Below are 27,350 nucleotides of genomic sequence, written 5' to 3'. Positions count from 1 at the left end.
ATCATCTGGAAAACCCTAATGGAACAAGTTTCTTCAGCAAGACACTGATGTGGCTTATTAAAAGGGATCAGGAACAACAAATCTCTCTCTGAAAATTGACAAGAACCTTCCTAAGCAGTAACCATTTACCTTTCAAGCACCAAAGCCCGATGAAATTAATAAATGTTAAATTCCGTGCACAGTATAAGAATTACCTGCAACCAGTGAACTTGGAGGAATGAGAAGTGAGATTGGACTGTGAATCAAAGAACTTTTCTGAACTTACATACACTTTCGCTTAGAATTAGAAAGGGGATAAGTTAGGTTAGTTAAGTCAATAGTGATAAGTTAAAGTTTGATCCTGTTTTAATGTTTAAAGATAATTAAAAGCAACTTTTGTTTAAAAAACCATTCATCTTGGTGAACATTTATTGCTGCTGAGTTTTGGGGTCCTCTGGGCTTGTGACATGATCTTGAATATTTCTTTCAACCTCCTTGTAAGGTGAACCCAATCTGTTTCCAGTCCAGTTCAGGCAGCTAGGTACACTGAAGGAATGGTTTTTGTAGCCTATCCTAGCCTCCTTTGACCAGTGAGTGGCATACAGTAGTATATTCTACAGTTTATGACGCCATTGTTAATGTCCATGGATTTTCAAGTGAAGTAACATTATTTCTAGTGCATGGGATACCTTTCAGAGGTGTTTCATATCTCATTCTGTGCTCTCTGTACTACACAAGTGTGATTCATTGACTCTCCTGTGTTTTTCTCACCAGGAGTCACGGCAGTTCCTTGTGTGTGCCTTGGAATTTTTTTGGGTGGCTTTGTGCTGAAGAAAATGAGCCTAACTCCACTGGGAGCCATCAAAATGACCATGACTGTCAACATGCTGTCAACAGCTACATATGTTATGTTGCTGTTTCTGGGGTGTGAAACGGGGCCATTTGCTGGTGCAACAGTTGCTTATAAAAACAGGTAAGAAGCACATGATAAAATCAAAGCATTTTTCTTGTGCATTTGTTTAATGCAAGGTCAGTTTAAAGGAGTTCTGGGTGATGACTGGAGAAACAGTTCATTCCACAGATACTCGTTCTGGGTTCTGATTTACTCTTAATGCTTCAACCTTTAATGCTGCTGTCCCACTAATGAACAATTTCATATGTTGGTCAAGGACAATTTTAAGGTGTTTGCTTGTTGTTCTTTCACAATTATCACACTACAGTCCCCTTCAACCAACTGCAAAAGTCCATTAGCCTTTCTGAATTGTCAATTCCAGGAACTCTCGTTCTGGTGGATCCTTAGATCCTTTTACTAGTCTTGGTCTCAGTAGCCTTTGGACCCTGTTTCCAGTGTTATAAACTTAAATGTACATTACATTTAGACATGTAGCATGGTATCAGACCATTTTGTCCCACGAGTAGGTGCCGCCCAATTAACGTACGCCCCTGGTACATACTCGTAGGCCAAAATGGCCTGTTACCATGCTGTATGTCTAAATTAAAAATTAAAAGGTTGGCAACTCAATTAACCTACACCCTTGGTACTTTCGAACGATGGGAGAAACCAGAGACCTCAAGAAAAGCCCACACAGACACGGAAAATGTGCAAACTCCTTACAGACAGTGCAGGATTCGAACCCCAGTCCCAATCGCTGATGTTGTAAAGGCGTTACGCTAATCGCTACACCAACTGTGTAACTTGATTCAAAGTTGGATGTTCAAAGTTCAGAGTACCTACATTACAACACATAACCCTGAGATTCTTTTACCTGTGGGTCAGGCAGAATTTCCACTTATCAATTGTGCAAAAATACTGTACTCAAAAAAAAAAATATGTATGCAGTAGTGTTATGGCAGCACTATAACTCTCAGGAGGCATTGAACTGGCTATGTGACGTCAGCACGTGTCAGGCGTGAGATTTGGGCTTTTAAAGGGTTGCACGGGTGATGAAGAGCCAATCCATCTGATTCACTTCAGAAATGCCTTGCGTAGTTATTTCGTCGTGTCCACTGCGATTCCACTGGCCACAGTTGGTGACCCCGATGAGTCCAAAAATGTATTTTTAGACAAACATGGACTCTGCAACCATTGCTGTGAAGCTACCACCTTTCTGGCCAGCTGAGCCTGAAATGTGGTTCCAACAGGCTGAAGCACAATTTTACCTTCGCAAAGTCGAATTGGACATCTTAGCAACCCTGGACCAGGCTGTTGCTAAGATGGACAGCAACTTCCTACAGGATCCATCATGTACCAGTAAGTATGATGCTTTCAAAGCACTTTTATTACTTGTATATGGTATGTCCCAAAGGGAAAGGGCAGCCAAACTACTACATTTCAATTGGTTTGGAGACCACGACCCTTCAGAAATAATGGATGAAATGCTGTTCCTGGCAGCTGGTGAAAGGCCCAATATGTTATTCGAGCAGCTCTTTTTAGAGTGAATGCCAGATGATATTAGGCTCTTGTTATCCAAGTGTTCATTTGAAGACCCAAGGACTGTAGTGGCAGTGGCTAAAAAGCACAGGAAGGAAAGACAAGTCTGCACAACCAACCCCTCTGATATTGATCCTGTGTCACATATCATTCCCTACAAACAGGCAAAACCCCAAGACAAGCAAGAAGCCTGTGGACACCTGGTCTTGGTGTTTATTACCACAGGCGTTGGGGAGTAAATACCCGCAAGTGCCTTCCGCCCTGCCCTTTTGCAGGAAATGCCCAGGCCAATCTGTAAGGCCTGCGGCAGTTGGCAAGAAACCTGCAACCCTACTGTATGTATGGGACCAGTTGACCCCGCAAAAATTCCTGGTGGACACAGGTTCAGAAGTTAGTGTATTTCCACCCACTGGATTTGACATACCCAACCTTACCCCAGACCTCCAACAATGAGCAGTTAACAGTTCCAACATTCCGATCTTTGGCACCAGGAAGATGACTGTCAAATTTGAGAATCATCTCTACACTTGGCCATTTATTATAGCAGCAGTATTCCGATCTTTGCTGGGAGCAGATTTTCTTTGGGTTCATTCATTCCTCATTGACTTAAAAGGGCATTGGCTAATAGATGGAACTATTTTTCAGAATATTTCTCTGGCAGATGCCTATACCCCTGTTCTGTGCCTCCAAACATTAAGTAAACCAGTAGATGAATTCTCCAAATTGTTGGAAGATTTCCCTGAGATTACTACCCTACAATTTTCTGCCTCCACTGCAAAACGCGATGTTACTCATCACATTTGTACTAAGGGCCCTCCTATCCATGCAAAAACACATCACTTGTCTCCAGAGAAGCTGCGCTTAGTTAAGGAAAAGTTTGCCAAGATGGAGGAACTAGGCATAATTCGTAGGTCCGACAGTCCCTGGGCATCTCCATTACATATGGTCCCAAAACACAATGGAGCTTGGTGACCTTGTGGAGATTCCAGGCAGCTTAACGATGCCACCATCCCTGATCATTATCCGATACCTCATATTCAGGAATTCTTGGCTAATTTGCATGGAGCGAAAATTTTGTCCAAAATCAATAATTTCTTGTCCAAAACCGCATTTACCTGGATTGATGGTCAGTCCAAACTTTTGAAGAAGAATAAAGTGTACAAACCTGTTCCAAATTTTCTTCCTTAGTCCCACTGGTGACTAAAATGTTGTTGAGGTAAATGAAGACATTGGTCATACCACGTCCTACAGCATCCATCACCCGTTGAAATGATTGAGCGACATTCTTTAATCCGAATGGCATTCGTAAAAATTCGAACAACCCAAACGGAGTAATTATTGCTGTTTTTGGAATGTCTTCTGGCTATACTGGTACCAGGTGAACATGTCTTTGTCCAAAGGGGAGCACTTGGTCAACCTTTACAAACGCCCTCCGAAGGACCTTATAGGATACTCAGACAAACTCGGTTGACCTGTACTTTGGGCATTGAAGGGAAGCCACAGTCTTTCACTATTGACAGGCTTAAACCAGCTTATGTGGACAAGTCTTCCTCACTGCAGCAGCCAACAATCTGTCACAGAGGTCGACAACCTAAAAGACAGACAAACCTACAAGTCCCAGGAGACATCATACAGGCCATGTGACATCAGTGCATGATGACGTCGGCATGTGTTGAGTTCATTGTTTGTGGTTTTAAAAGGTTGTGTGGGTGATGAAGAGTAAATCCGTCTAATTCACTCTAGAAATGCCTTGTGTGGTTATTTTGTTCTGTACACTGCGATTCCAGTGGCCATACATATATAAAAGAGAGGAATGTAAATAGGAAGGAAGGGCAAACTGACAGTGCAATACAGAAAATAAATATTCAATAATAAGTAATTTGCCAAGTAAGAGTCCATAAATGAGTCTCTCATTGAGTTTGTTGTTTAGGAGTTAGATGGTGGAAGGGTAGCAAATATTCCTGAACCTGGTGACACATCTCATGGCATTAATGGCTTTTTCCTGATGGCAGCAATGAGTGCAGAGCATGTCCTGGATGGCGTAAATCCTTGATGATTGCTGCTGCTTTCCAATGGTAGATTTTCACGATGGGAGAGTTTTGCCAGTGATGTACTGGGTTGTGACAACTACCTTTTGCAGGGCTTTCCACTTAGAGGCATTGGTGCCCACATATCAAGGCCTTGACAGAGCCGGTCAGCACACATTCCACTACACATCTGTAGAAGTTTGCCAAGGTTTTCAATCTCATTCCAATCCTCTGCAAACTCCTGAGGAAGTAGAGGCACTGTCATGCTTTCTTTCCGATCACATTTGTATGTTGGGTCCAGGAAAGGCCCTCCAAAATACTGACTCACAGGAATTTAAATTTCCTCACTCTCTCCATCTCTGATGCTGTGCGTTACATTACATCAATGTAATGCAGAGCAACTGTGCATGTGAGCTGCTTTCATAGCCTGTCTGCATCTAAGACAACATTTGCATAGCACCTGCACCAAGTGAATGCTCAGGCATTCTTGGACTGACCAAAACAACTTGCTTTCTGGGCAATATACGAGCAGACTTAAAATATGACAGGAAACCACAAAATAGGTTTTATCAAAAACACCGAATGTGCTAAGAAAATGTAAGGGTGATTTTTTTTCTGATCATCAGCCCAAAATCCATAAAACACACCCAAAAATGTTCCGGAAGAAAACTCTTCATTATCCAGTGAAATAGAGGTAGAGCTTACTAATAAATGTGTCTAAGGCAAAGGAGCAAGTTTTTAAAATTTACAGAAACATGTTCTGGATAGTCCCCTCTATTTTTCTCTTGCTTTAGATCTGCCATGTTTTAAAACAACTGAATAGGGTAATTTATTCCGAGATGAGCCTATGGTTCATTTGACAAAATATCAGGCAACTCTGAGCCATTGATAAATCAATCAGCAGAGAGCAACACAATATCTGAGTGGTCCGTGGAAAATAATGGACAACTCTATTAGGGACGCCAGTAATAATAACTAAAAAAGAGTTGTGGCCAAAAAAACTCATCCAACCCCATGCCGTGCATGAAGAATAACACTCTGTATACTTGGCATTATGATGACTGACCTTTAGTGTTAACACTATACAATGCTAGAGTTGAAAAATGCGTCTTGTAATTAATATTGTAATTTTACAATTTCTCTCACTGTCTTTATTTAATAATGACACATAAAGTCACTTCTGCCACATGGTATTGTTTCAAATTTCAAAGTTCAGATTTATTGTCAGAGTGCATACATTACGTTACATCCATCCCTGAGATTGTTTTTCTCCCTCTAAGCCAGGCAGAATTTCTACTTATTGGTAGCGCAAATAAAAAAAAGGTGTACTCAGGAAAAGAGAGAAATGTAATCAAGAAGGAAGTGCAAACAAACTGGGCAATATATAAAAAGGGGAAATGAGTCAGCCTGCAGCTTGGCAACAACAACCTCACACTCAATGTCACCTAAATGAAGGAGCTGATGTGGACTCCAGGAAGGGATAATCAGAGGTGCATGATCCAGTGATCATTGCAGGATTATAGAAACATAGAAAAATAGGTGCAGGAGTAGGCCATTTGGCCCTTCAAGCCTACACCACCATTCAATATGATCATGGCTGATCTGTACCCGGTTCCTGCCTTCTCCCCATACCCCTTGATCCCCTTAGCCACAAGGGCCAAATCTAATCTACTCTTAAATATTGACAAGGAACCAGCCTCAACTACTTCCTGTGGCAAAGAATTCCACAGATCCACCACCCTTTAGTCTGTCTTAACCCTTAAGAACTTTATAGATATCAGAGGTGAAGAGGGCAAGCAAATTTAAGTTCTTGGGAGTCACTATCTCGGAGGATATTCCTGGAGCCAACACACCAATGGTATCATTAAGAAAGCACGCCAGCACCTCTACTTCCACAGGAGTTTGTGGAGGTTTGGTATGACATCAGATTTCTACAGATGTGTGGTGAACAGTGTGCTGACCGGCTGCGTCACGGTCTGATATGGGAACACCATTATGTGCAAGCATAAACCCCTGCAAGATTTAGTGGACACAGCCCAGACCATCTCAGGCAAACCCCTTCCCACTATCATGAACATCTACAGTGAATGGTGTCATCGGAAAGCAATCATCAAGGATCCACATCACCCATCAGAAGCTTTGTTCTTGGTGCTACCATCAGGAAAGAGGTAGAGGTGCCACAAGACTCACGCCACCAGGTTCAGGCACAGCAGCTGCTACCCCTCCACCAACAACACTCGGTCAGAGACTCATTTAAGGACTCTTACTTTTGCACTTTATTGTTTTCATTTTTCTCCTCTCTGTATTACACAGTCAGCTGTTTACATTTGTTTACATCATGTAGAGTTGGTTTGTTTTTACCTACCAATAAGAGGTAATTCTGCCTGGCCCGCAGGAAAAAGAATCTCAGGGTTGTATGTGATGTCATGATTCACTCTGACAATAAGCCTGAAATTCAAGATCCAAGATGTAATAAAACAAGTGTAATATTACATGAAATTGACTTTAGTCTATCATAAGGCAGACAAAGATTCCCCATCAACAGAAATTGCCCAGTGCCCCTTCCAGTCCGAGAAAGAAAAGCAAAAGAGAGTCCCCCAGAGTCCCGGAAGGGTGTCTGGCTGCAGAGTCTGTGGAGTTATCTCCAGTGCTCCCACAGCCTCCACTGGCAACCTGAGCACTTGATCCAAACTCCCGGCACGATGAGGAAGCCCTTGGCGCCCTGTCACATCCTCGTCCTGCTACCTGGTACCCCTTCAGCCTGTCTCCAGCAGCCCACAGCCTGGTCTAAGCCCTTTGACCACCTGTCACCAGCAGCCTGCATGGGTTTCTCACCTCGAGTCACCAACAGCCCACCTCCTATGTGTTCTTCAGCCGCTGAGCACCTCACTGGACTGCCTCTGTGGCACCAACCCATAAGGCTGCCTCCTCCTGTTCTCTTTCTGAAATTGTGGGCGGGGGCTGATCTTCATATTTTCTTGTGCCCTGCGCTAGTCTTCTGCTTCCCCACAAGGCTGCTGCCAAACACAAGCACCACCATCTTGAGGCCAGATTCTGTGGTTGCAGGACTTGGAAATAGACCACTGTCAACTCCTTTAACAGGCCTTTTAAAAGCCAGTATAGAGTTGTCGGTGGTTGGAATGGGTGATAGAACCTTGTGGAGGAATGCTGTGTCTCCTCTCCCCACTCTCTGCAGGTCCTCTCCAATGGATTTATTATTCAATAATAAATAGTGTGCAAAGTAAGAGTCCTTTAAATGAGTTCCTGATTGAGTGTGTTGTTGAGGAGTCTGCTGGTGGAGGGGTCGCAACTGTTCCTGAACCTGGTGGTGCGAATCTTGTGGCACCTGTACCTCTTTCCTGATGGATGCAGCGAGAACAGAACGTGTGTTGGGTTGTGTGGATCCCTGTAGTTTTTCTTGATAGCAGGGAGAGTTTTGCCTATGACCTACTGGGCTGTGTTCACTACCTTCTGCAGGGCTTTCTGTTCAGAGGAATTGGTACCCTCATAACAGGCAGTGATACAGATGGTCAGCACACTTTCCACTTCACATCTGTGGCAGTTTGCCAAGGTTTCTGATGCCATTCCAAATCTCTGCAAACTTCTGAGAAAGTAGAGGTGTTGACGTGCTTTCATTACTATGACGTTCAAGTGTTAGGTCCAGGAAAGGTCGTCGGACATAGTGGCTCCAAAGAATTTAAATGTGCTCACCCTCTCCATCTCTGATCCCCCAATGATCGCTGGATCGTACATCTCTGGTTTTCTCCTCCTGAAGTCAACAATCAGCTCTTTGGTTTTGATGACACTGAGTGTGAGGTTGCTGTTAGTACATCACTCAGCCAAGATTTAAATCTCCCTCCCTTTTACACAACCCAACACCACTACCCATGATCATCAAATTTCACAAGGCAAAGGAACAGAAGCAGGCTATTTGGCATTTTGAGTCTGATCTGCAAATCTGCCCTCAGCTAAACTGTTCTCTCATCTAGTTCCAAGTTCTGGCCTTTTTCCACATATCCCTTGATTCCCCGACTAATTAGATACCTATCCATCTCCCCCTTAAGCTCTCCCGATGATCAGGCCTCCACAGCTGTATGTGGCAATGAATTTCACAAATCCATGACCCTCGAGCTCAAGAACTTTCTCCTCATCTCTGTTTTAAATGGGTACCTTCCAATTCTAAGATTGTGCCCTCTCTTGTCCTGGATTCACCCAACAGGGGAAACCTCTTATTGACAGCTACAACATTTTTTTCTATAGAATTATAGAAGAACCTTTCCATCCAGCACAGTTCATTTGACCCACTGCCATCAAGAGACCATTAAAATCAAGTCTGCTAGGCTGGAAGATAACTTATTCCCGCAGGCTGTGAGATTAATGAACCTGTAATTGAGTAAATTATCCAAAAACAATTATATTTATTTTAAATTATATTTTTATGTATGTGATTATTATGAACTGATTATTGAATGTGTGTGCACCATGGTCCAGAGAAATGTTGTTTCATTGTGTTGTACATGTAATTAGGTGATAATTTACTGATGATTCACTTTAGTTGAGGTGTGGTTTCACCGAGAATCTATCAAACTTGAGCACTTCAATCCTTTTGTAAAAATAGATTTTTACATAGAGACACTGTGCTTTCCTAATTATTTGTTGCACTTACAGGATAACTTTCCATTATTGCACATTCTTGCCAGTCTTTTACTTTTCTAAAATAGTATCTTTCCCCCTATAGTGGTGTACCAAGTTGAATTACTCCCCAACAGCTCCAGTGACCCAAGATCAAATGATAACCTCCACTGCTGTCTCTGGGGCCTGGACATTATAGTCACACAGCATGGAAACACGCCTTTTGCCTCAAGTCCACGTTGACCTTTCGCTTCAGTAAAGCATCTTACGAAATCTCATGCATTCTTTCAAATTTGGTGTTCGCAATGCGGTCTCCTCTACATTGAAGCGACCGAATGCAGATTAGATTATTGTTTCGCGGAACAGCTGCACTCCGTCTGCAGGAGCAGCCCCGAGTTCTTTATTGCCTGCCACTTTAACTCTCCATCCTGCTCCCATTCTGATCAAGTGGTCTACGGCCTCCAGCACTGTTACCATGAGCTCCAATGCAAGCCTGAGAAACAGCACCTCATCTTCTTGCTGGACACCTTGCAGCCCTCTGATCTTAATATTAAATGCTACAACTTCAGGTAACCCTATTTCTGCATCAGTTGTCCATCTGTGATCTTAGCACTGTTTCTTTATTGAGTTCCCTGTGTGCTTTATAACTTCTCCACCACCTCTCTCTCCCACCCCCCAGGGGTGGAGGACATGATCTGCATTTTGTGATTCTTGTATTCTCTTGTCTATGTTCTCACTAACTGCTTCCGTTTACTTCCGTTTACTTCCGTAGCAGTGTATTCCCATGAATTCTATGATTCTATCTCAACAGGCATCCCTCCACCGTTCCCTGCAAGCTTCTTTTGTCTTCTTCCCAGTTCTTACAAAACAAAGGGTCTTCAACATGAAATGTTAGTTCTTTTTCTCTCATCGCAGATGAGCCTTTTCTTCTCAGTATTTCCAGCTATTTCTGTTTTCATTTTAGATTTCCTGACTTTGCAGGTCATCATGCTGTAGCGGCGGCTACACTGCTAACTGAAGGATCGCACAACCAGTCGGGTTGAGTTCAGTGAGCAAAAACTGATTTATTGCAGGTTGCCTAGCTGGTCTTATACTCCCAGCCCGGACCTGGCTGAGAACCGTGCTGGGGGGCCCCGACATCACCAGGGCGTCACGTGGGTCCCCAAGCGCGGGCTTCTGAGCCTGGTGCCGAGGTCAGGAGGAAACACCTGATGGCGCCATTTTGGATGGGTGCCCCACCATGACAAGTGGGGCCAGTTCGCCTGCTTAATGGCGTACCGCCACACACCCCCCCACCCCCCAGAACTGGCGCCAATGTCCTTTTTTGCCACAACTACTGGTTCAGTGGGGTCGAGGTGGGCTAGCTTTAACCTGTCCACCATAAACAGTTCTCTCTTACCACCGATGTCCAGTGTGAAAATGGATCCTGAACGCTGGACAACTTTGTATGGCCCTTTGTATGGTCTTTGTAGAGGTGCTGTGGATGGACCCCACCTGATAAAAATGTACTCTGCAGAGTACAGCTCCCTGGGGATGTAAGAGGCCCGTGCGCCATGTCTGGGCGCCGGTGGGGGTGTGAAGGAGTCCAACTAGGCACGGAGGTGGGGAAGTAAACCGTGTGGTGACTGCTGGGGGTTGTGAGGTGTGTTGATGAACTCACCAGTTAGGGCTAGCGGTGCACCATAGACCAGCTCAGCTGATGACACCTGTAGATCTTCTTTGGGTGTCAAGCAGATGCCCAGGAGCACCCAAGGCAGCTCATCCACCCGATGAGGCAGGCCGGTGAGGCGGGCCTTAAGTGCTGACTTATGGTTACAGTGCAATTGCTCGACTAGCCCATTGGCCTGTGGGTGATAGGCCATGGTGTGATGTAGCTCGATGCCTAGCCTGTTGGTGAGCTGTGCTCAGAGCGCAGAGGTGAACTGGGTGCCCTGATCACTGGTGAGGTGGTTCGGGATGCCGAACCGGACAACCCAACCGTTCAAAAGCGTTCAGGAGCAGGAGTCCGTGGAGGCATCAGGCATCGGGACCACCTCGGGCCAACGAGTAGTGTAGTCTACCACTGTGAAAAGGTAACGGTTACCTCAGGAAACAGGTAAAGGTCCAACGATGTCCACATGTATGTGGCTGAACCATTCCCGGACGTGTTAGAATTCTTGTACGGGCACTCTGGTGTGCCTGTGTACCTTGGAAAGCTGGCAATGTTTGCAGGTTCTGGCTCAGTCCGCAATCTGCTTCCAAAGCCAGTGCCAGGCGAAATGTTCTTCCACCATACTGACTGTGGACCTGATGGAAGGGTGGGAAAGGTCATGGATATGGTGGAAAGCTTGCCTGTGCCATGGCTGGGGAACCACTGGTCGCAGGGTGCCCATGGAGACATCGCACAGGACGGTGCCCTCACCGTGAGGAGTCGGAAGGTCCTGAAACTGCAAGCCCGTGGTGGCAGTCCTGAAGGCCCACGTCTCCTCGTTGGACTTCTGGTCCCAGGCGAGCTGGTTGAAGTCGAGGCCGGGTGTCAATGCGCAAATGGCCGGTCGTGAGAGTGCATTGGCGACCAGTTTGTCTTTCCCCGCCTTGTGTCGAATGTCGGTGGCGAACTCTGACATGAAGAAGAGGTGATGCTGTTGGCGGGCTGACCAGGAATCTCTTGCCATAGCGAGAACCTGAGTGAGGGGTTTGTGGTCGGTAAAAATGGTGAAAGGCCTCCCCTCCAAGAAATAGCAGAAATGACCCACCGCCAGGTACATGCTCAGCAACTCACAATCAAAAGTGCTTTCCTTGCACTCTGGCGGGTGAAGGAGTCGGCTAAAGAATGCCAGTGGTTTCCACTGTCCATTCACCTGGTGCTCCAGGATGGCGCCAATGGCTGTGGCAGAGGCATCGACAGAGAGTGCTATGTACAGGTCCTTGTGTGGGTGGACGATCAGGGTAGCCTTCGCGAGGGCATCTTTCTTGGCTTCGAATGACCTGCTGGCCTCTGGAGTCCAGGCGAGTGTCTTGTCTTTGACCACGATGAGGGCGAAGAGAGGCTGCATGATGTATGCAGCGCCTGGAATGAAGCGGTTATAGAAATTGACTATACCCGTGAACTCATGTAGCCCCTTGAGGTTGTCTGGGCGTGGGAACTCCCTTATTGCAGCGACCTTTGTAGCGGCAGGTGTGTCTCCTTCAGCTGTGATGGTATGGCCCAGGAAATGCATGGACTCTTTCCCGAACTGGCACTTGGTAGGATTGATCGTTAGGCCGAAGTCGGCCAGTTGGGAGAAGAGGCTGAGCAGGTGAAATTTGTGTTGTGCCTAGTCTCAGCTGGCGACAAGGATGTCGTCCAGGTAAATTAACATGAAATTCAAATCTCTGCCCACTGTGTCCATAAGGTGCTGGAAGGTCTGGGCGGCATTCTTGAGCTCAAACGGCATGCGTAGGAACTCAAACAAGCCGAAGGGGGTGATGATGGCCATTTTGGGTATGTCCTCTGGGTGCACTGATATTTGGTGATACCCACGCACCAGGTTGACCTTGGAGAATACCCTCACGCCATGTAGTTTGGCCGTAAAGTCCTGAATATGAGGGATAAGGTAACAGTCAAGTACTGTCGCATTGTTAAGCTGTTGATAATCTCCGCAAGGGCGCCAGCCACCAGAGATTTTTTGGATCAGGTGGAGTGGTGAGGCCCAAGGACTGTCGGAGTGTTGAATGATCCCCAGCTCCTGCAGATGCGAGAACTCTTCCTTCGCTATCTGGAGCTTATTCGACGGGAGCCAGCGTGCCTTGGCGTGGACCAGTGGTCCTTGGGTGGGGATGTAATGAAACAGCTTTTGGCGTGGTGAGGCAGTGGAGAACTGCGACTTGAGGAGGGACGAGAACTCATCTAGGATACGCTGAAACTCGTCCTTGGGTGTGCTGACTGTGGCCATCTGCGGCTGCTCTGTGTGGAAGGTATGGAGGCGAATGGGTTGGAAGGTACGGGCATCTACCAGTACACCGCTATGGTGTACCAGTCTGTGGGTGAGGAAGAAGTCGACACCAAGGATGGCGGTTGGAAGGGACGAAACAGTGAACCTCCACAGAACTTCCGCTGGCCGATCTGGAACTGGATGGTCTTGTCTCCATATGTTTGGATCTCCGTTGAATTGGCTGCACGGAAGGGAGGTCCTCGAGGCCGGTTCTGTGACTCGATGGCTGTGGTCAGGATGACGCTGATCAGAGCCACGGTGTCAATGAGGAAGCGTCAGCCGCTGACTGAATCCCGCAGGTAGAGAAGGCTGTGTTCTTGGCCTCAGCCATTAACAGTGGCCGGCTTGATGATACTTCCGAGCCTTGGCTCCCCAGCACTGGTGGAAGAACCAGTGGATGACTTGCTTCTGGCTATGCTCTTTGAGGCCCCTGCAGGGGCCGGGTATTCCACCGCAGTGTTAGAGGAAGGCTTGGCATGGTCATGCCGGTGACTTGTAACCTGTTGGACTGCTGAGCCCTCCAGGAATCGTTCGAGCCATAGCTCCTGAGCCTTTTGAGCGACCTTTCTAGGTTTGACGAAGCTCTTCTGGGACAGTAACAGCTGGATGTCTTCAGGCAAATGGTCGAGGAAGATGCGCTTGAAGAGCGGGCAGTTGGTGTGATCACCCATGAGCGCGAGTAACTCGTTCATCAACTTGATTGGAGTTCTGTCCCCCAAGGTGTCGAGGCGCAGCATCCGAGTGGCATGCTGGCGCCTGGAGAGGCTGAGGGAACTGGTGAGCACCGCTTGATGGTCCTGTACTTATTGTCTGCGGGTGGGTGCTGAACTAGGTGCAGCAATCGTTTGGCGGTGGCCTGGTCCAGGGCGGCGACCACATGGTAAAACTTGTTGAATCCAATTAAATCTGGCGGAGGTGAAACTGAGCCTCTGCGTGGCTGAACCAGGTCTCCGGCTCCTGAACCCAGAAGCCAGGAAGCTTGATGGCTGTAGCGTTGATCGAAGAGTGATTCATGTTGGGTTCAAAGATGTTTGAACCTGTCAGGGTCACCAATTGTAGCGGCGGCTACACTGCTAATGCAAGGATCGCACAACCAGATGGGTTGAGTTCAGTGAGCAAAAACCGATTTATTGCAGTACTCGAGATGGCAGAGGCCGACAGCATCGAATCCACGCTGCTGAAGATCCAACTGCGCTGGGTAGGTCACGTCTCCAGAATGGAGGTCCATCGCCTCCCCAAGATCGTGTTCTATGGCGAGCTCTCCACTGGCCACCATGTCAGAGGTGCACCAAAGAAGAGGTACAAGGACTGCCTAAAGAAATCTCTTGGTGCCTGCCCCATTGACCCCCGCCAGTGGGCTGATCTCGCCTCCAACCGCGCATCTTGGCGCCTGACAGTTCGGCGGGCAGCAACCTCCTTTGAAGAAGACCGCAGAGCCCACCTCACTGACAAAAGACAAAGGAGGAAAAACCCAACACCCAACCAACCAATTTTTCCTTGCAACCGTGTCTGCCTGTCCCGCATCGGACTTGTCAGCCACAAACGAGCCTGCAGCTGACGTGGACATTTACCCCTCCATAAATCTTCGTCCGCGAAGGGAAGCCAAAGAGATATATACTAATCTCACGATTAGTATATATATTGATCATTTGGTTTCATCTTTCACAGAATGCTTCACTAAAAGCTGCATGCATTATTGGTGACACATCCATTCCCGGTGCTGTTAATTCCAGTGGAGCTCCTCTCCAGTTTTGCCACATGCAGAATTTTTAGATGTTAAGGGATATGGAATTGGTGCAAGAATTTTGCACTGAGCTGAAGGTTCAGCCATGATTTTGTTGATAGTGGAGCAGGCCACAGGGCCTTTACTTTTTACATTTGTTACCTTAGCTAGTCTCACATTTGTGCTTAAGCACCTTTATCGTCATAACTAAGTAAATTCTGTTTTATATTCAAGATCATAATTGTCATGGCATTCCATGTATACACCAAGACCGACAAGGCTTCAAAAAGGTTCCAAATGGTATCTGGCACTTTACTGGATGCCAATGTTGGTGATTCCAACCTTGGTTGCTTCTTAAAAGGCTCACCCTTTGAAGTCACAGAGGCCAAGCCTCCTGACTTTTCTAGCCTTTCTGTGGCAAAGGAATCGGAGCTTGCAATTTGAGAAGCATTGATCCAATTGTTTAGAATGTTGGTGAGAGTACTATATTCGTTATGGCCTCCACTTTTACGAAAGGAAGCGCAGGTATCCCCTGTAATAATAGAGAAAGAGTGTTGCTTTCCTGGAAAATGGGGTGTATTATGATTTTTCCATTACATGTAACAGGGTTATATGTATGTGCATCAAGAAATGCCCATTGGAAAAAAAATGTGTTGATTTATTTACCTTTTTTTCATATAAACCCCATGAAATTGAATTTTAGTTGGTATCTCACATTTTTGGATGGTTTTCATTTTAATTTTTAATTTAGAGATATAGTACAGTAGAAGGTCCTTCTGACCGATGAGCTCATGCTGCCCAAATACACTCATGTGTATAAATGAATCCTCAAACTCTTGTCATTGGAACATGGGAGGAAACTTGAGCACCCAGAGGAAACAGGGAGAACTTTTAAGCACCTCACAACCTGGGTTGCCGGTGCTTTAAAAGTTTCATGCTAACTGCAATACTAACTGTTCTGCCTTGTGATTTATGAATTGTGTAAGGGCAAATATTTATAAGCTGGGCAACCAGTAGAGACAGTCCAGGGGGAGAGAGTAGTCTTATCACAAATTGGTAAATTTAGATTCATGTTCTTTGGATTTTCGAGCATTGATGTTATTGGGGAATGATAGGATGAGGATGCTTCCACCAGTGGGATGGGACTTAGTTAAAGTATAAAGGGGCACTCATTTAAAACTGAGGTGCATTGGAATTTCTTGGAGGATGTGGGGGGGGGGGTTTAGATATTAACTATGTGAATTCATACATCCACTGTATATATTCTGGTATATACTATATATACTGATTATAAATGTGCCTAACTATAAATACACTATCATTTGATTTCATCATTCACGGAATGCTTTACTACAAGCTGCATGCATCCTTGGTGACATGTCCATTTCCGATGCTGCAGGAGAATTTTACAACTAGAGACATGGACTTTCCCACCCTGTCTATGCTGACCATCGGGAATCCATCCATATTGACAGTTGTGGAGGCTAGACTATTGGACATTAAAAGAGGGATTAAGTCGTCATTTCGTAAAATGAGGATTTCAGGGCTATGACGAAGAGAAGATGAGGTCCAGGCAGATCTGCTGCAATGTTTGTTGACTTCAGGAGGAAGTCGGGGAACATGACCCAGTCCTCATCGAGGGCTCAGTAGTGGAGCAGGTCAAGAACTTCAATTTGCTGGGTGTCCACATCTCTGAGGATCTGTTCTGGAGCCTCCCATGTCGATGCAATCACGAAGAAGGCTCACCAGTGGCTATACATTGTGAAGTGTTTGAGAAGATTGGTTATGTCACCAAAGACTCTTGAAAACTTCTACAGGTGTACCATGGAGAGCATTCTGGCTAGTTGCATCACTCTCTGGTATGGAGGTGCCAGGAAAAAAATTCGAGAGGTTGTTAACTTGGCCTGTGACATCACAGGCACCAGACTTCAAGGACATCTACAAGAGCCAGTGTCTTAAAAAAAGCAGCCTTGATCCTCAAAGGACCCCACCCCCACCACCCAGGCCATGCCCTCTTCTCTCTGCTACTATCAGGGAAAAGGTACAGGAGCCTAAAGACGAGCAGTCAGCGGCACAAGGACAGCTTCTTCACTGCTGCCATCAGATTTGTCAATGAACCAAAGACTCTGCCTTACTTTTTGTGCACTATTTATTTTTATTTATTTTTGTAAGGTGGGTTTATACGAACATTTGCCCTGAGTTGCTGCTGAAGCAAAACATTGAATTCTTTCACTTGTTCATGACAATAAGTTCTGATGCTGATCGTAATGGATGGCACAGCAGGCCTTATGGGCCAGGTCACCCTACTGCTTCTATTTTTATGTATTCTGGTACACTTCCCTGACTGTTTTCTGCCTTGATTCATAGAACATTATAGCACAATACAGGTTCTTTAGCCCAGGAAGTGTGCTGAGCTATATACACCAAATCAACAAGCTAAACCTTCCCGACCTTGCACCCATAACCCTCCATTTTTCTTGCATCCATGCACCCATCTAAGAGTCTTAAATATCACTAGCATACCACCCTCCACCACCACCCGTGGCAATGCATTGCAGGCACCCATTACTCTGTAAAAAAAAACTTTATCCTTGATGTTTCCCCTAAAATTTCCTTCCCTCACCATGTCCTCTGGTGTTTGCTGTCTCACTGAGAAAAAAGGTGCAGGCTGATCGCCCTCTCTCTGGCCGTAGTGTATTGGGATGACGTGATGAAGTCCATACAGGCTGAGGCATCCTACGTAGGATCTTCAAAACTATTGCATCCACACGACAAAGCCTTTTTCTTAAAGCTTTCAAATTCTCTGCCACTCATCTGTCTGTCAACCCCGAGTCTCGTCTCGTAGACTCTGAGCTCTTTCTTACCCACATTCTCCAGTATTGCTGTGTCAAACAAAAGATGCTATCTTGTCACAACACCTCAAGCTGACATTTTGCATTCTGAAGTAGGTATACACCCAATCCTAACTGTCAGCGCAGCAAACTATAATTCTTGAACCAGTCCACAAACTAACAAGATATGGTGAGAGTGACTGTCCACGATATAAAGGCCGCATCTGAGTAAACCTGATGTCAATGAGTGCTCTAATGGTTGACGTCACAGCTTAACAAGGGAAGGTGGTTATATTTGTTGGAGTTTGATCAGCTCAGCTCCAAGATACCACCACAGGATTTCCTCAGGGCTGGCTTGGGTATAATTGTGGCTTTATTGCGAAGTATTCTATACTGAGCAACTATATATGTTGGTGTACACGTTGTGAAATCACTGTAGCTGTTGTTGAGTTGATGTATATGCAGGGAAGACAATGTACATGCTGTGGAGTCTAGTATTTGCATGCTGGGCTTATGTAGGCCACTGCTTCTGTCACATGGACAGGAAGTGACATCATCAGTGATGGCATCAGCTCAGATAAAAAACGAGTTGAATGCAAGTCAATTTCCAACATTTTCCACAGCACGTCTGCCATTTTGGGAGCCGCTTCGCTTGCTGGTAAGCGGGGTACCATATGACCCCCTCCCAGAACTGGCAATCCTGCTGCGGACCTGCAAAGTCCATCTATTTTTTTGTTTGGGCGACCTTCCTCTCTGCCAAAGTGCCTGAACCACGACTGGTCCATTCAGATCCAGCTGCGCAGGCTTGAGGAAAAAGCTTCCTCTTTACAGCTGATGTTCAAAATGTACATCGAACCATTGTGTCTTCGTACCTCGAAGGGACTGTCATACGGACACTGGAATGCTGCTCGGTGTGCTCCTTTCTGTATGAAAATATAATTACAGTCCTGCAAGTGCTGGGGTATATAGACCCTGGCCTGACCATGTTGAGATGTCAGCATGGGCGCTAAAGAACTGAGCTTCTCTCAGAGCTTGCTTAGGACCACTGCAGGCTTCTCCTCCCATCTTTGTGAATCTGCTACAAATTCTCCTGGAACCATCAGGGATGTGCCATAGACCATCTCTGCCAATGAGGCACCTATATTGTCCTTAGGTGCCATTTGTATGCCCAAGAATGCCCATTTGTGTGTTGCTGGACTTTGGATGTCTGGCAATGAGTGGATGTCTTCACCCAACTGCTGAACTATTTTCGAAGGCCAAGCCACACAGATCTGTTGGCTACCATCCGGACAGTTCTGATCGATGGATGTACCAACCTGTGTACCACATCAAATACCTGTCACCTCCAGGCCACCAGAATGACTGGGCGAGGGTGACCTGTAGATATGTCACATAGAAGTTTGAGCTCCCCCAGGCCTTCTGGAAGTTCTTCCAGCTGCCGTAATACATAATTTCTTCGTCTGCCTGTAGCATTTTCATGAGTGCAACATCATCCACCTCTTGGGATAAGGTCTAAATGGATTGTATGGCCGGGCAAGCCAGTGCATCTGCCACTCCGAAGGCCTTTCCTGAGATGTGATCGATGGCCATTGTGAACTCAGAAATATATAATAAATGTCTCTGTTGACGAGCAGACCATGGGTCTGATACCTTAGTGAAGGCAAGTGTAATTGGCTTGTGGTCCGTAAAAGCCGTGAAATGCCTGTCTTCTGGAAAGTACCTGAAATGTCTGACAGCTAGGTAATGTGCCAACAATTCTCAATCAAAAGCACTGTACTTGAGTTCTGGTGGTCTTAGGTGCTTGCTGAAGAAAGCCAATGGTTTCCAATGCCCATTGATGTACTGATCAAGAACCCCTCATACTGCTGTACTGGATGCACCCACTGTCAGGGCTATTGGAACATCCGTTCTTGGGTGGACAAGCAATGCAGCATTAGCCAGTACTTCCTTGGTGTTCTCGAATGCTGCCGACATTTCTTCGTCCCAAGAGACTCCCTTGCCTTGGCTGACACCATGGCGAAGAGGGGGGCGCATGATGTGAGTCGCTGATGGTAGAAACCGGCGATAAATGTTCACCATTCCAACAAACTCCCAGAGGCCTTTAACTGTGCTGGGGTTGGTGAATGTCCAGATCACCTTGACCTTTGCCAGTAGTGGCTTTGCTCCGTGTTTGTCAATTCTATGGCCCAGAAAGTCAATGGTCGCTAACCCGAATTGACACTTGGCTGGGTTGATGGACAGCCCAAACTCATTCAAATGAGTGAAAAGCTTGCACAGGACAGATGTTCCTGACGATGACGGCTAGCAATAAGTATGTTGTCCGGGTATATGAAGGTAAAAACGAGATCGCGCCCCACTCTGTCCATTAAACATTGGAAAGTCTGTGCGGCATTCTTGAGCCCAAAAGGCCTCTTTCTGAATTCAAAAAGGTCAAAGGCCAATAGCCATTTTTGGAATGTCATCAGGGTGGACAGGGATCTGACGATATCCCCAGACGAGGTCCACCTTGGAAAAGATGTGAGCTCCCTGCAGGTTGGACGGGAAGCCCTGTAAATTCAATACCAGATAGCGATCTGGTGCAGTCACCTCATTCAAATTGTGATGATCACTGCAGGGTCTCCATCTGCCTATGGTCTTGGGTACCATGTGGAGTGGGAAGGCCCAGGAGCTATCAGACCATTGTACAATACCCATGTCTTCCATCCTTTCAAACTCCTTTTTGGCCAGACAAAGTTTATCTGGAGGGAGCCTGTGGGCTTGGGCATGCAGAGGTGGCTCTTTGGTTTGTAGGTGGTGTTTCGGCATCACCAAGGAGAATTGCAGCATAATTATTGTGGAGAATTCTGCCAACAATCTGGCAAATTCATTCTCCGAAAGAGTAATGGAGTCTAAATGTGGGGCTGGCAGCTTGGCCTCACCTAGGGCGAAGGTCTGGAAAGTGTTGGTATGAATGAGCCTTCGTCCCTCTAGATCACACATGTCAAACTCTGGCCCGCGGGCCAAATTATATTTGGCCCGCAAGATCATATTAAATATATATTAGAGTTGGCCCGCTGGCCGCCGCGCCAGTAGAGCACATGCACAGCAGCAAGCAATACCATAGTAGTTTTTAGCACTTCCACAGCAGGCACAGCAGTACACCGATATAGTTAACGGGAAAGTTAATTAGATATTCACAGCGGCGCCGCGCTGCAAGGGACCCGCCGCCTAGCTACAACAGACCCGCCGCCTAGCTACAATGGACCCGCCGCCTAGCTACAACGGACCCGCTGCCTAGCTACAACGGACCCGCCGCCTAGCTACAACGGACCCGCCGCCTAGCTCCAATGGACCCGCCGCCTAGCTCCATGTGGCTGGACGTGGTGGGTCACCTCTGCGTCTCCTTGAGCTTCATCTGTGAGCGGGTGCTGCTGGGCATCAGACTTTCCGCTGGGGTGGAGGTCGCGGACGAGTTCCACCGCTCTCACGGTATTCCCGGTGAGATGGCGAGACCAGCGGGGACTCCTGGGTTGTTGGCGGAGGTTGCGGCAGGCGGAGGCTGGGGCGGAGGAGGGAGAGGGGGCGGGGGGGGGGATGCCGCTCAGTTTGCTGACTGGGCTGGGGAGGGCTCCCTGCAGACCTCTGCTCCCTGGCATGCTTCTTGGCAAAGTGCGATCCTTGGCTTAAAGGCTAGAGATAAATATTATTTATTGAATATTTTATTTCTTATTTGTTAATGCTTCTTCTGGAAAGAGTTTAACCAAAACTATTATTAAACATTTATTTTAATAAGAAAAAGTTTAACATTACATATGTTGAGAGAAAACATGCAGATGTTGTTGAAAATTTTCAATAAATATTTAATTCGGCCCTCGACTTGGTCCAAGTTTTTAATTTTGGCCCTCGGTGAATTTGAGTTTGACACCCCTGCTCGAGATCAACCAGCACTCCACATGCTCTGAGAAAATCAGCTCCCAGTGGCAGTTGTGTGACCATGACCAATGTGATCGTCCACGTGAACTTAGTATTGCCGAACTGAAGTGGGATCCTACATGTGCCAAACGTCTGGATAGCACTGAAGTATACAGCTTTCAATGATGGCCCGGGTTTTCTGTTACGTGAAGAAGATCACTGATCTCAGCCCCTGTATCCACCGAGAAACACCGGATGGAATGTCTATCCCAGATATAGAAAAAGCTGTCTCAATGGCCAGCCACTGCAGCCATTAGCGACAGCTGGCCCCGGCGTTTCCCTGAAACGTACAGGGAGGTCGGCTGAGGCGAACTTCTGTACCTCATCGTTGATGGTAGAAATATCAATGGGTGGTATCTTTGCCCCGTTGTCTCCTGGCCAACTGGCAGTCTGACAATGGATTTGATCGACCCTGTATCTGGTCTAATGTTGGAGTTGCATGGTCTTGGTGCTGTGAGCAGGATCTGGTGATCTTTCCTGCTTTGCCCACCATAGAATGTCAGCATGGGCTGTGACTCTCCATGGGTCACTGAAGTCCTCATCGGCCAGCAGCATGTGGATATCTTCTGTCTACTGCTCTAAGAAAGCCAACTCGAACCTAAGGCAAGGCCTATGCCCTTCCGCTAGTGCCAGCATTTCATTCATGAGCGTGGAAAGGGTCCTGTCTCCCAAGCCATCCAAGTGAAGTAAATGGGCCACTTGCTCATGTCGTGAGAAGCCAAAGGTGTGGATGAGTAGATTCTTGAGCGCCATATGCTTGCCCTTCTCTAGAGGCTGCAGCAGAAAATCAGAAACTTGGCATGCCGTATCTTGGCCCAGGGCACTTACTACATCGTAGCACCGCATGGAATCAGATGTTATCTGCCTCAACTGTAATTGGGCTTCTGTTTGGTCAAACTGTACATGTGGTTGTGAAGTCCAAAACGTTGGCAGTTTCAGAACCATAGCATGCATCGAAGAAACATTTTTCATGTTACAGTCCAAAATCGTTTGGACCATTGGGGTCACCAATGTAATGAAGTATTCTATACTGAGCTACTATAGACATTGGTGAACATGTTGTGGAATTGCTGTACACATTGTCGAGTTGATGTATACACGGGGAAGCTGATGTACACGCTGTGAAGTCTAGTGCAAGACTGACATATCCAGGCTTGCATGCTGGGTTGATAGCATCACTGATTCTGTCACATGGACAGGAACTGACATCATCAATGATGTCATCAGCTCAAATTAAAAAAAAAATCCTGTGTTGGATGCAGGACAATTTCCCATGTTTTCCACAGCATGTCCGTCAATTCGCTTGCTGGTAAATGGGTCACTACCTCTTGCTCTATTTACTGTCTCCATGACAGAATGCAAAGTGGAGATTGAGAATCTGTTTGGGTGCTGCCAGAACAGTGTTTTGTTTCCAACGTCACCAAGACTGAGGAGCATATTGTGGAGTTCAGGGAGGGGCGGCTGAGGGTTCACCTGTCTTTATTGACAGGGTGAGGGTTAGTGCATTCAAGTCCCTGAGAGACCTCCCTTGGACCAGCACATTGAGGCAACCGTGAAGAATGTGCACCAATGGTCTGAGGAGATTTGATATATCGCTGAATATTCTATTGCACTTCTCCAGGTGCTCTGAGGAAAGTATACTTACTGGTGGCATCATAGTCTGGTTTAGAAACTTGAGTGCCCAGGAACGTAGAGGATAGCAGAAAGTAGCCAAGGTAATCAAGGACATTGATCCTCTATCTATTGAAAGCAGTGAAGGGAAATGATTCCTCCTGAAGACAGCCAACCTTGTAAAGGACTCCCATCACCATGTTCACAAACTCTTCTCGCAGTTATCTTCAGGCAAAAGGCACAGTAGCCTGAAGTCCAGCACTTTCAGGTTCCAAAACAGTTTTATCAAACAACTATCAGGCTCTTGAACCATCCCTTATTACTTTAACCTAAACCATGAACCACAAAAAGATGTGTCTGCATGATGAAAACATCATTTTCTTTCTTACACTAACTGTCAATATGTATTTATCCGTCCTTTGATATTTGTTATTTTTATTTTCTGCCTTGTGCTTGTGGTCATTTATATTTTTAGTTCTGCAGTTGGTGTGACTTATGTACCTGTGCGGATTCTGCAAGTAAGAATTTTGGTTAACCTGCACATTATGCCAATGTATGTGACAATAAACTCGGATTGAACATGGAGACCTATGAAATGTTCATAAGTAGTAAGGGTTATGGATACTCTTGAAGAGTTAAGCTAACGTACAGTGTCAAGAAGTATTTTTAATTATTTTTTTGTAAATCTAGACCTACAGCATGGTAACAGGCCCTTTTGGCCCAGGACCCTGTGCTACCCAATTACACCCAATTGACCTACACCCCTGGTACATTTACGCATGGTGGGAGGAAACCGGAGTACCTGGAGAGGGAACCCACGCATTGTTATACGTGTAATACATGCAACCAGGATTCACAGAAAAGAGTTGGTGAAAGCTACTTGGCACACTTAATTTACATCCAGGAGGATGCTGAAGTGCTGTCAGTATGTAGACAGTGACAGTGGTAAGAGTCATACATCACCCTGCCTGTATTAGTTATCAGGCACCCATCTACACTTAACCAATTTTATTTTCCTTCTCCCACATAAACCTCCTCTTTGCCATTATCCAAATTCTCCACCACTCATTTACCCTGGCGGCATGTTATAGTGGTTAATTAACCTTTCAACCAGAATGCCTTTGGCATGTGGGATGAAAACAGTACCTGGGGAAAGGAAACTCATGTGGTCACAGGAAGGAAGAGCAGACTCCACACAGTCAGTATTCAAGTTTTGGCAAATTTGAATTAACAGCAGCCAGTGCTGCATCTCTTTGCCGTCAAGTGCATCATCTATTCTGCTTGATCAGGGTTATGCATGTTTCAACCTTGATGCTAGAACTCGTGGACTCCAGTCATCTTTGAAGTTCGGGTTGGTCTTGGAGCTTACTTCATCCACTAGCAAGATAATTTCTCACTTCATTCGTGAGTAGATGAGGTAAGGCTACAGAGCTTTGATCTGATTGATTGATTATGCAATTAACATTAATTCATGCTCTTTTCATTGCTTAATACACATGTAGTTATCACTCCCGTTGTGGAAGAGATACAAGAGGATCAGAGCCAGTACCAATAGGCTGAGGAACAGCTTCTTCCCACAGGCAGTGAGAATGCTGAACGACCAAAGGAACTGCTCACACTGACTATCCGAGACTCTAATATTCATCCAATAATATTTATTTTTCTATATGCATAGTTATCCTTCATATGCACTGTTTGTCTGTATGCGTATTATGTCTGGTTGTGTGGCTGCATGTTTTTCACTGAGGACCAGAGAATGCTGTTTCGTCGGGTTGCACTTGTGCTATCGGACGGTAATGAAGTTGAACTTGTGTTCGTGCTGTAGCTTCACTTGGTTGGGCACCACATTGTTAGATGTGCCTGGAACTGCCACCTTAAACTCCCAACTCCCCATCCTCACAACTCGCTCTATTCCTGGCTTCTGGAATATTGGTAAATTCTCATTGTTCCATGTCATCTACTTTCAATCCTGACAGAACGTTTTTTTGACATCCCAAATAAAGGACATGTGCGAATGGAGAAAACGATTCTTTATCAAGAACAGAAATCTGGAATGCCAAATATCAGCTAAGCTACCTGGTGGATTTTGGTTGAATTTCATCAGGGAAAATTAGGAAAATAAAAGAAGCATGAAAAGATCTGTGTACAACAGAGAGAAATGAAAACAAAAAAGAAATGTAAACAAACTCTCACTCTCCTGAGGAATTTAACAAGGGGCGAAATTGTCTCCAGACTGGAGGAAAGTCTCACTTTCATAATCTATTATAACCGCAATTCTCATGATTTAGAAACAATTGTCTGAGCAACATTATGCTTTAGTATCATCTGGTTAGCAGCCTTTAAGTGTTGAAGCAAATCTTTCAGTTTTTGGACATGGTTTATTGTGACTTTTGATTTTTCTTTTAGCTCCTTTGATGGATTCAGAAGGGATCTAACTGTACTATGTAACGAAGATTGCAGATGTTCAAAAGAGACTTTAAATCCGGTCTGTGGGTCTGATGGCATCACGTACCTCTCCCCGTGTTTTGCCGGGTGTAGCAACAGGGTGAGCGTTTTCTTTTTCTGTAAATAGTTGCATTTTTCCATTTAAAACGTCCTATGCCAAATGCGCTGTGTGATTAGTAAGGGATGACTTCAGGTGGTATGTGACGGGAAAGAAAAAGTTTGAGAGCCACTGGTTTAAGGTGAGGGGAGGAAATATTTAATTGAAACATGAGGGGTATCTTTTTATACAAAGAGTATAGAACAAACTGCCAGAAGGATGAGTTGAGGCTGCTATTATTGCAATGCTTAATAAATAGTTAACTGGGTACATGAACAGGGTAGGTTTAGAGCAGTGGCTTTCAAATTTTTTTCTTTCCACTCACAAGCCACCTTAAATAGATGCTCTGTGATTAGTAAGGGATTGCTTAAGGTGGGATGTGAGTGGGAAGGGAAGGTTGAGCATCACTGCTCTAGATCCAAATGTTACAGAAATATTTTGCTTGAGAAAAAATGTCATTGGTCCATTTCCTTTGGAGTTATGAAACTGTGCACATAATGAGCCGATAAGGCTGATGAAAACAGTAGTTTTCAAACTTTTTCTTTCCACCCACATACCACCTTAAGCAATCCCTCACTAATCATGGAACATCTATGGCATAGGGAATACTTAAAGTGGAAAGAAAAAGTTTGAAAACCATTGGTTTAGAGGCTATATGAGGCAAACGGTGGGACTAGTATGGGTGGGACATTTTTGGTCAGTGTGGGCACATTGGCTGAAGGTTCTGTATCATGCGATATGATGTCAGTTCAGGATCAATTAATTATCATCTGACTATACAGTTACAAGCAGATGAAACAGCTTTACTCCAGAACATGGTGCTCACATGCACACACACAATACACAGCACAAAATAATCACATATATACCTAAACCTAAGATGTAAATTTATATATATATATATATATATATATATACATATACATATATATGTATATAGGAATTATTTATTTACACACTTGGTTACAGCCTGTGGTAAGAAGCTACTTCCCAGCCAGGCAGTCCTGATTTTGAGGCTCCTATACTTTCATGACTAAGAAGAACAGAAGGTGTTGTTTAATGAGGAAAAAGTTCATCAATAATTAATCAGATAGTTAAAATGTCTTTACAGAAAGGGATGAGAAGTTTTTTTCATAAGAATTGAAAGTATAAGAATCAGAATTTTGTTGTCATGAACATGGGATGAAATGCATTGTTTTGTGGCAGCATTACAGGGCCAAATATTGCTGGACATTTGAATGAACATTAAAAAGAGAAAGTGATGTCGTGCCTGTGGTTCATTGTCTATTCAGAAATGGCAGAGGGGAAGAAGCTGTTTATGTAACATTAGGTGTTCGTCTTCAGGCTCCTGCACCTCCTTCCTGTTGGTAGCAGAGTGAAGAGGACATGGCCTGGATGGTGAGGGTCCTTGAGGATAGAGGCTTCTTTCTTAAGATGCCGCCTCTTGTAGATGTCCTCGATGGAGTGAAGCCTGATGCCCATGATGGTGCTGACTGAGTTCACAATTCTGTAGTCTTTCTCTGTCCTGTGCATTGGCACCTCCATACCAGACAGTGATGCAATCAGCCATTCTCCCTGTATTTGTGTGGCTTTTCTCCAGGTGCTCCGGTTTCCTCCCACCCTTCAAAAACATACCGGAGTGTAGGTTATTGGAATGTAAATTTGGTGGC

General features: G+C 45.5%; 1 protein-coding gene across 2 annotated transcripts in view; it reads left to right on the top strand.

The window, feature by feature from the left end:
• Positions 1–27,350, top strand: part of LOC138739800 (solute carrier organic anion transporter family member 3A1-like) — a 345,875-nt gene that overhangs the window by 281,201 nt on the left and 37,324 nt on the right. For both annotated transcript variants that reach the window (XM_069892356.1, XM_069892360.1), the window contains exons 6-7: positions 754–952; positions 25,545–25,683. In XM_069892356.1, the coding sequence (XP_069748457.1) occupies positions 754–952; positions 25,545–25,683 (338 nt within the window). The remainder of the gene's footprint in view (positions 1–753; positions 953–25,544; positions 25,684–27,350) is intronic.

Source organism: Narcine bancroftii, chromosome 1, assembly GCF_036971445.1.
Source record: "Narcine bancroftii isolate sNarBan1 chromosome 1, sNarBan1.hap1, whole genome shotgun sequence".
Taxonomy (NCBI): domain Eukaryota; kingdom Metazoa; phylum Chordata; class Chondrichthyes; order Torpediniformes; family Narcinidae; genus Narcine; species Narcine bancroftii.
Note: the sequence above shows the minus strand (reverse complement) of the source record. Positions and strands in the feature narration are given on the sequence as shown.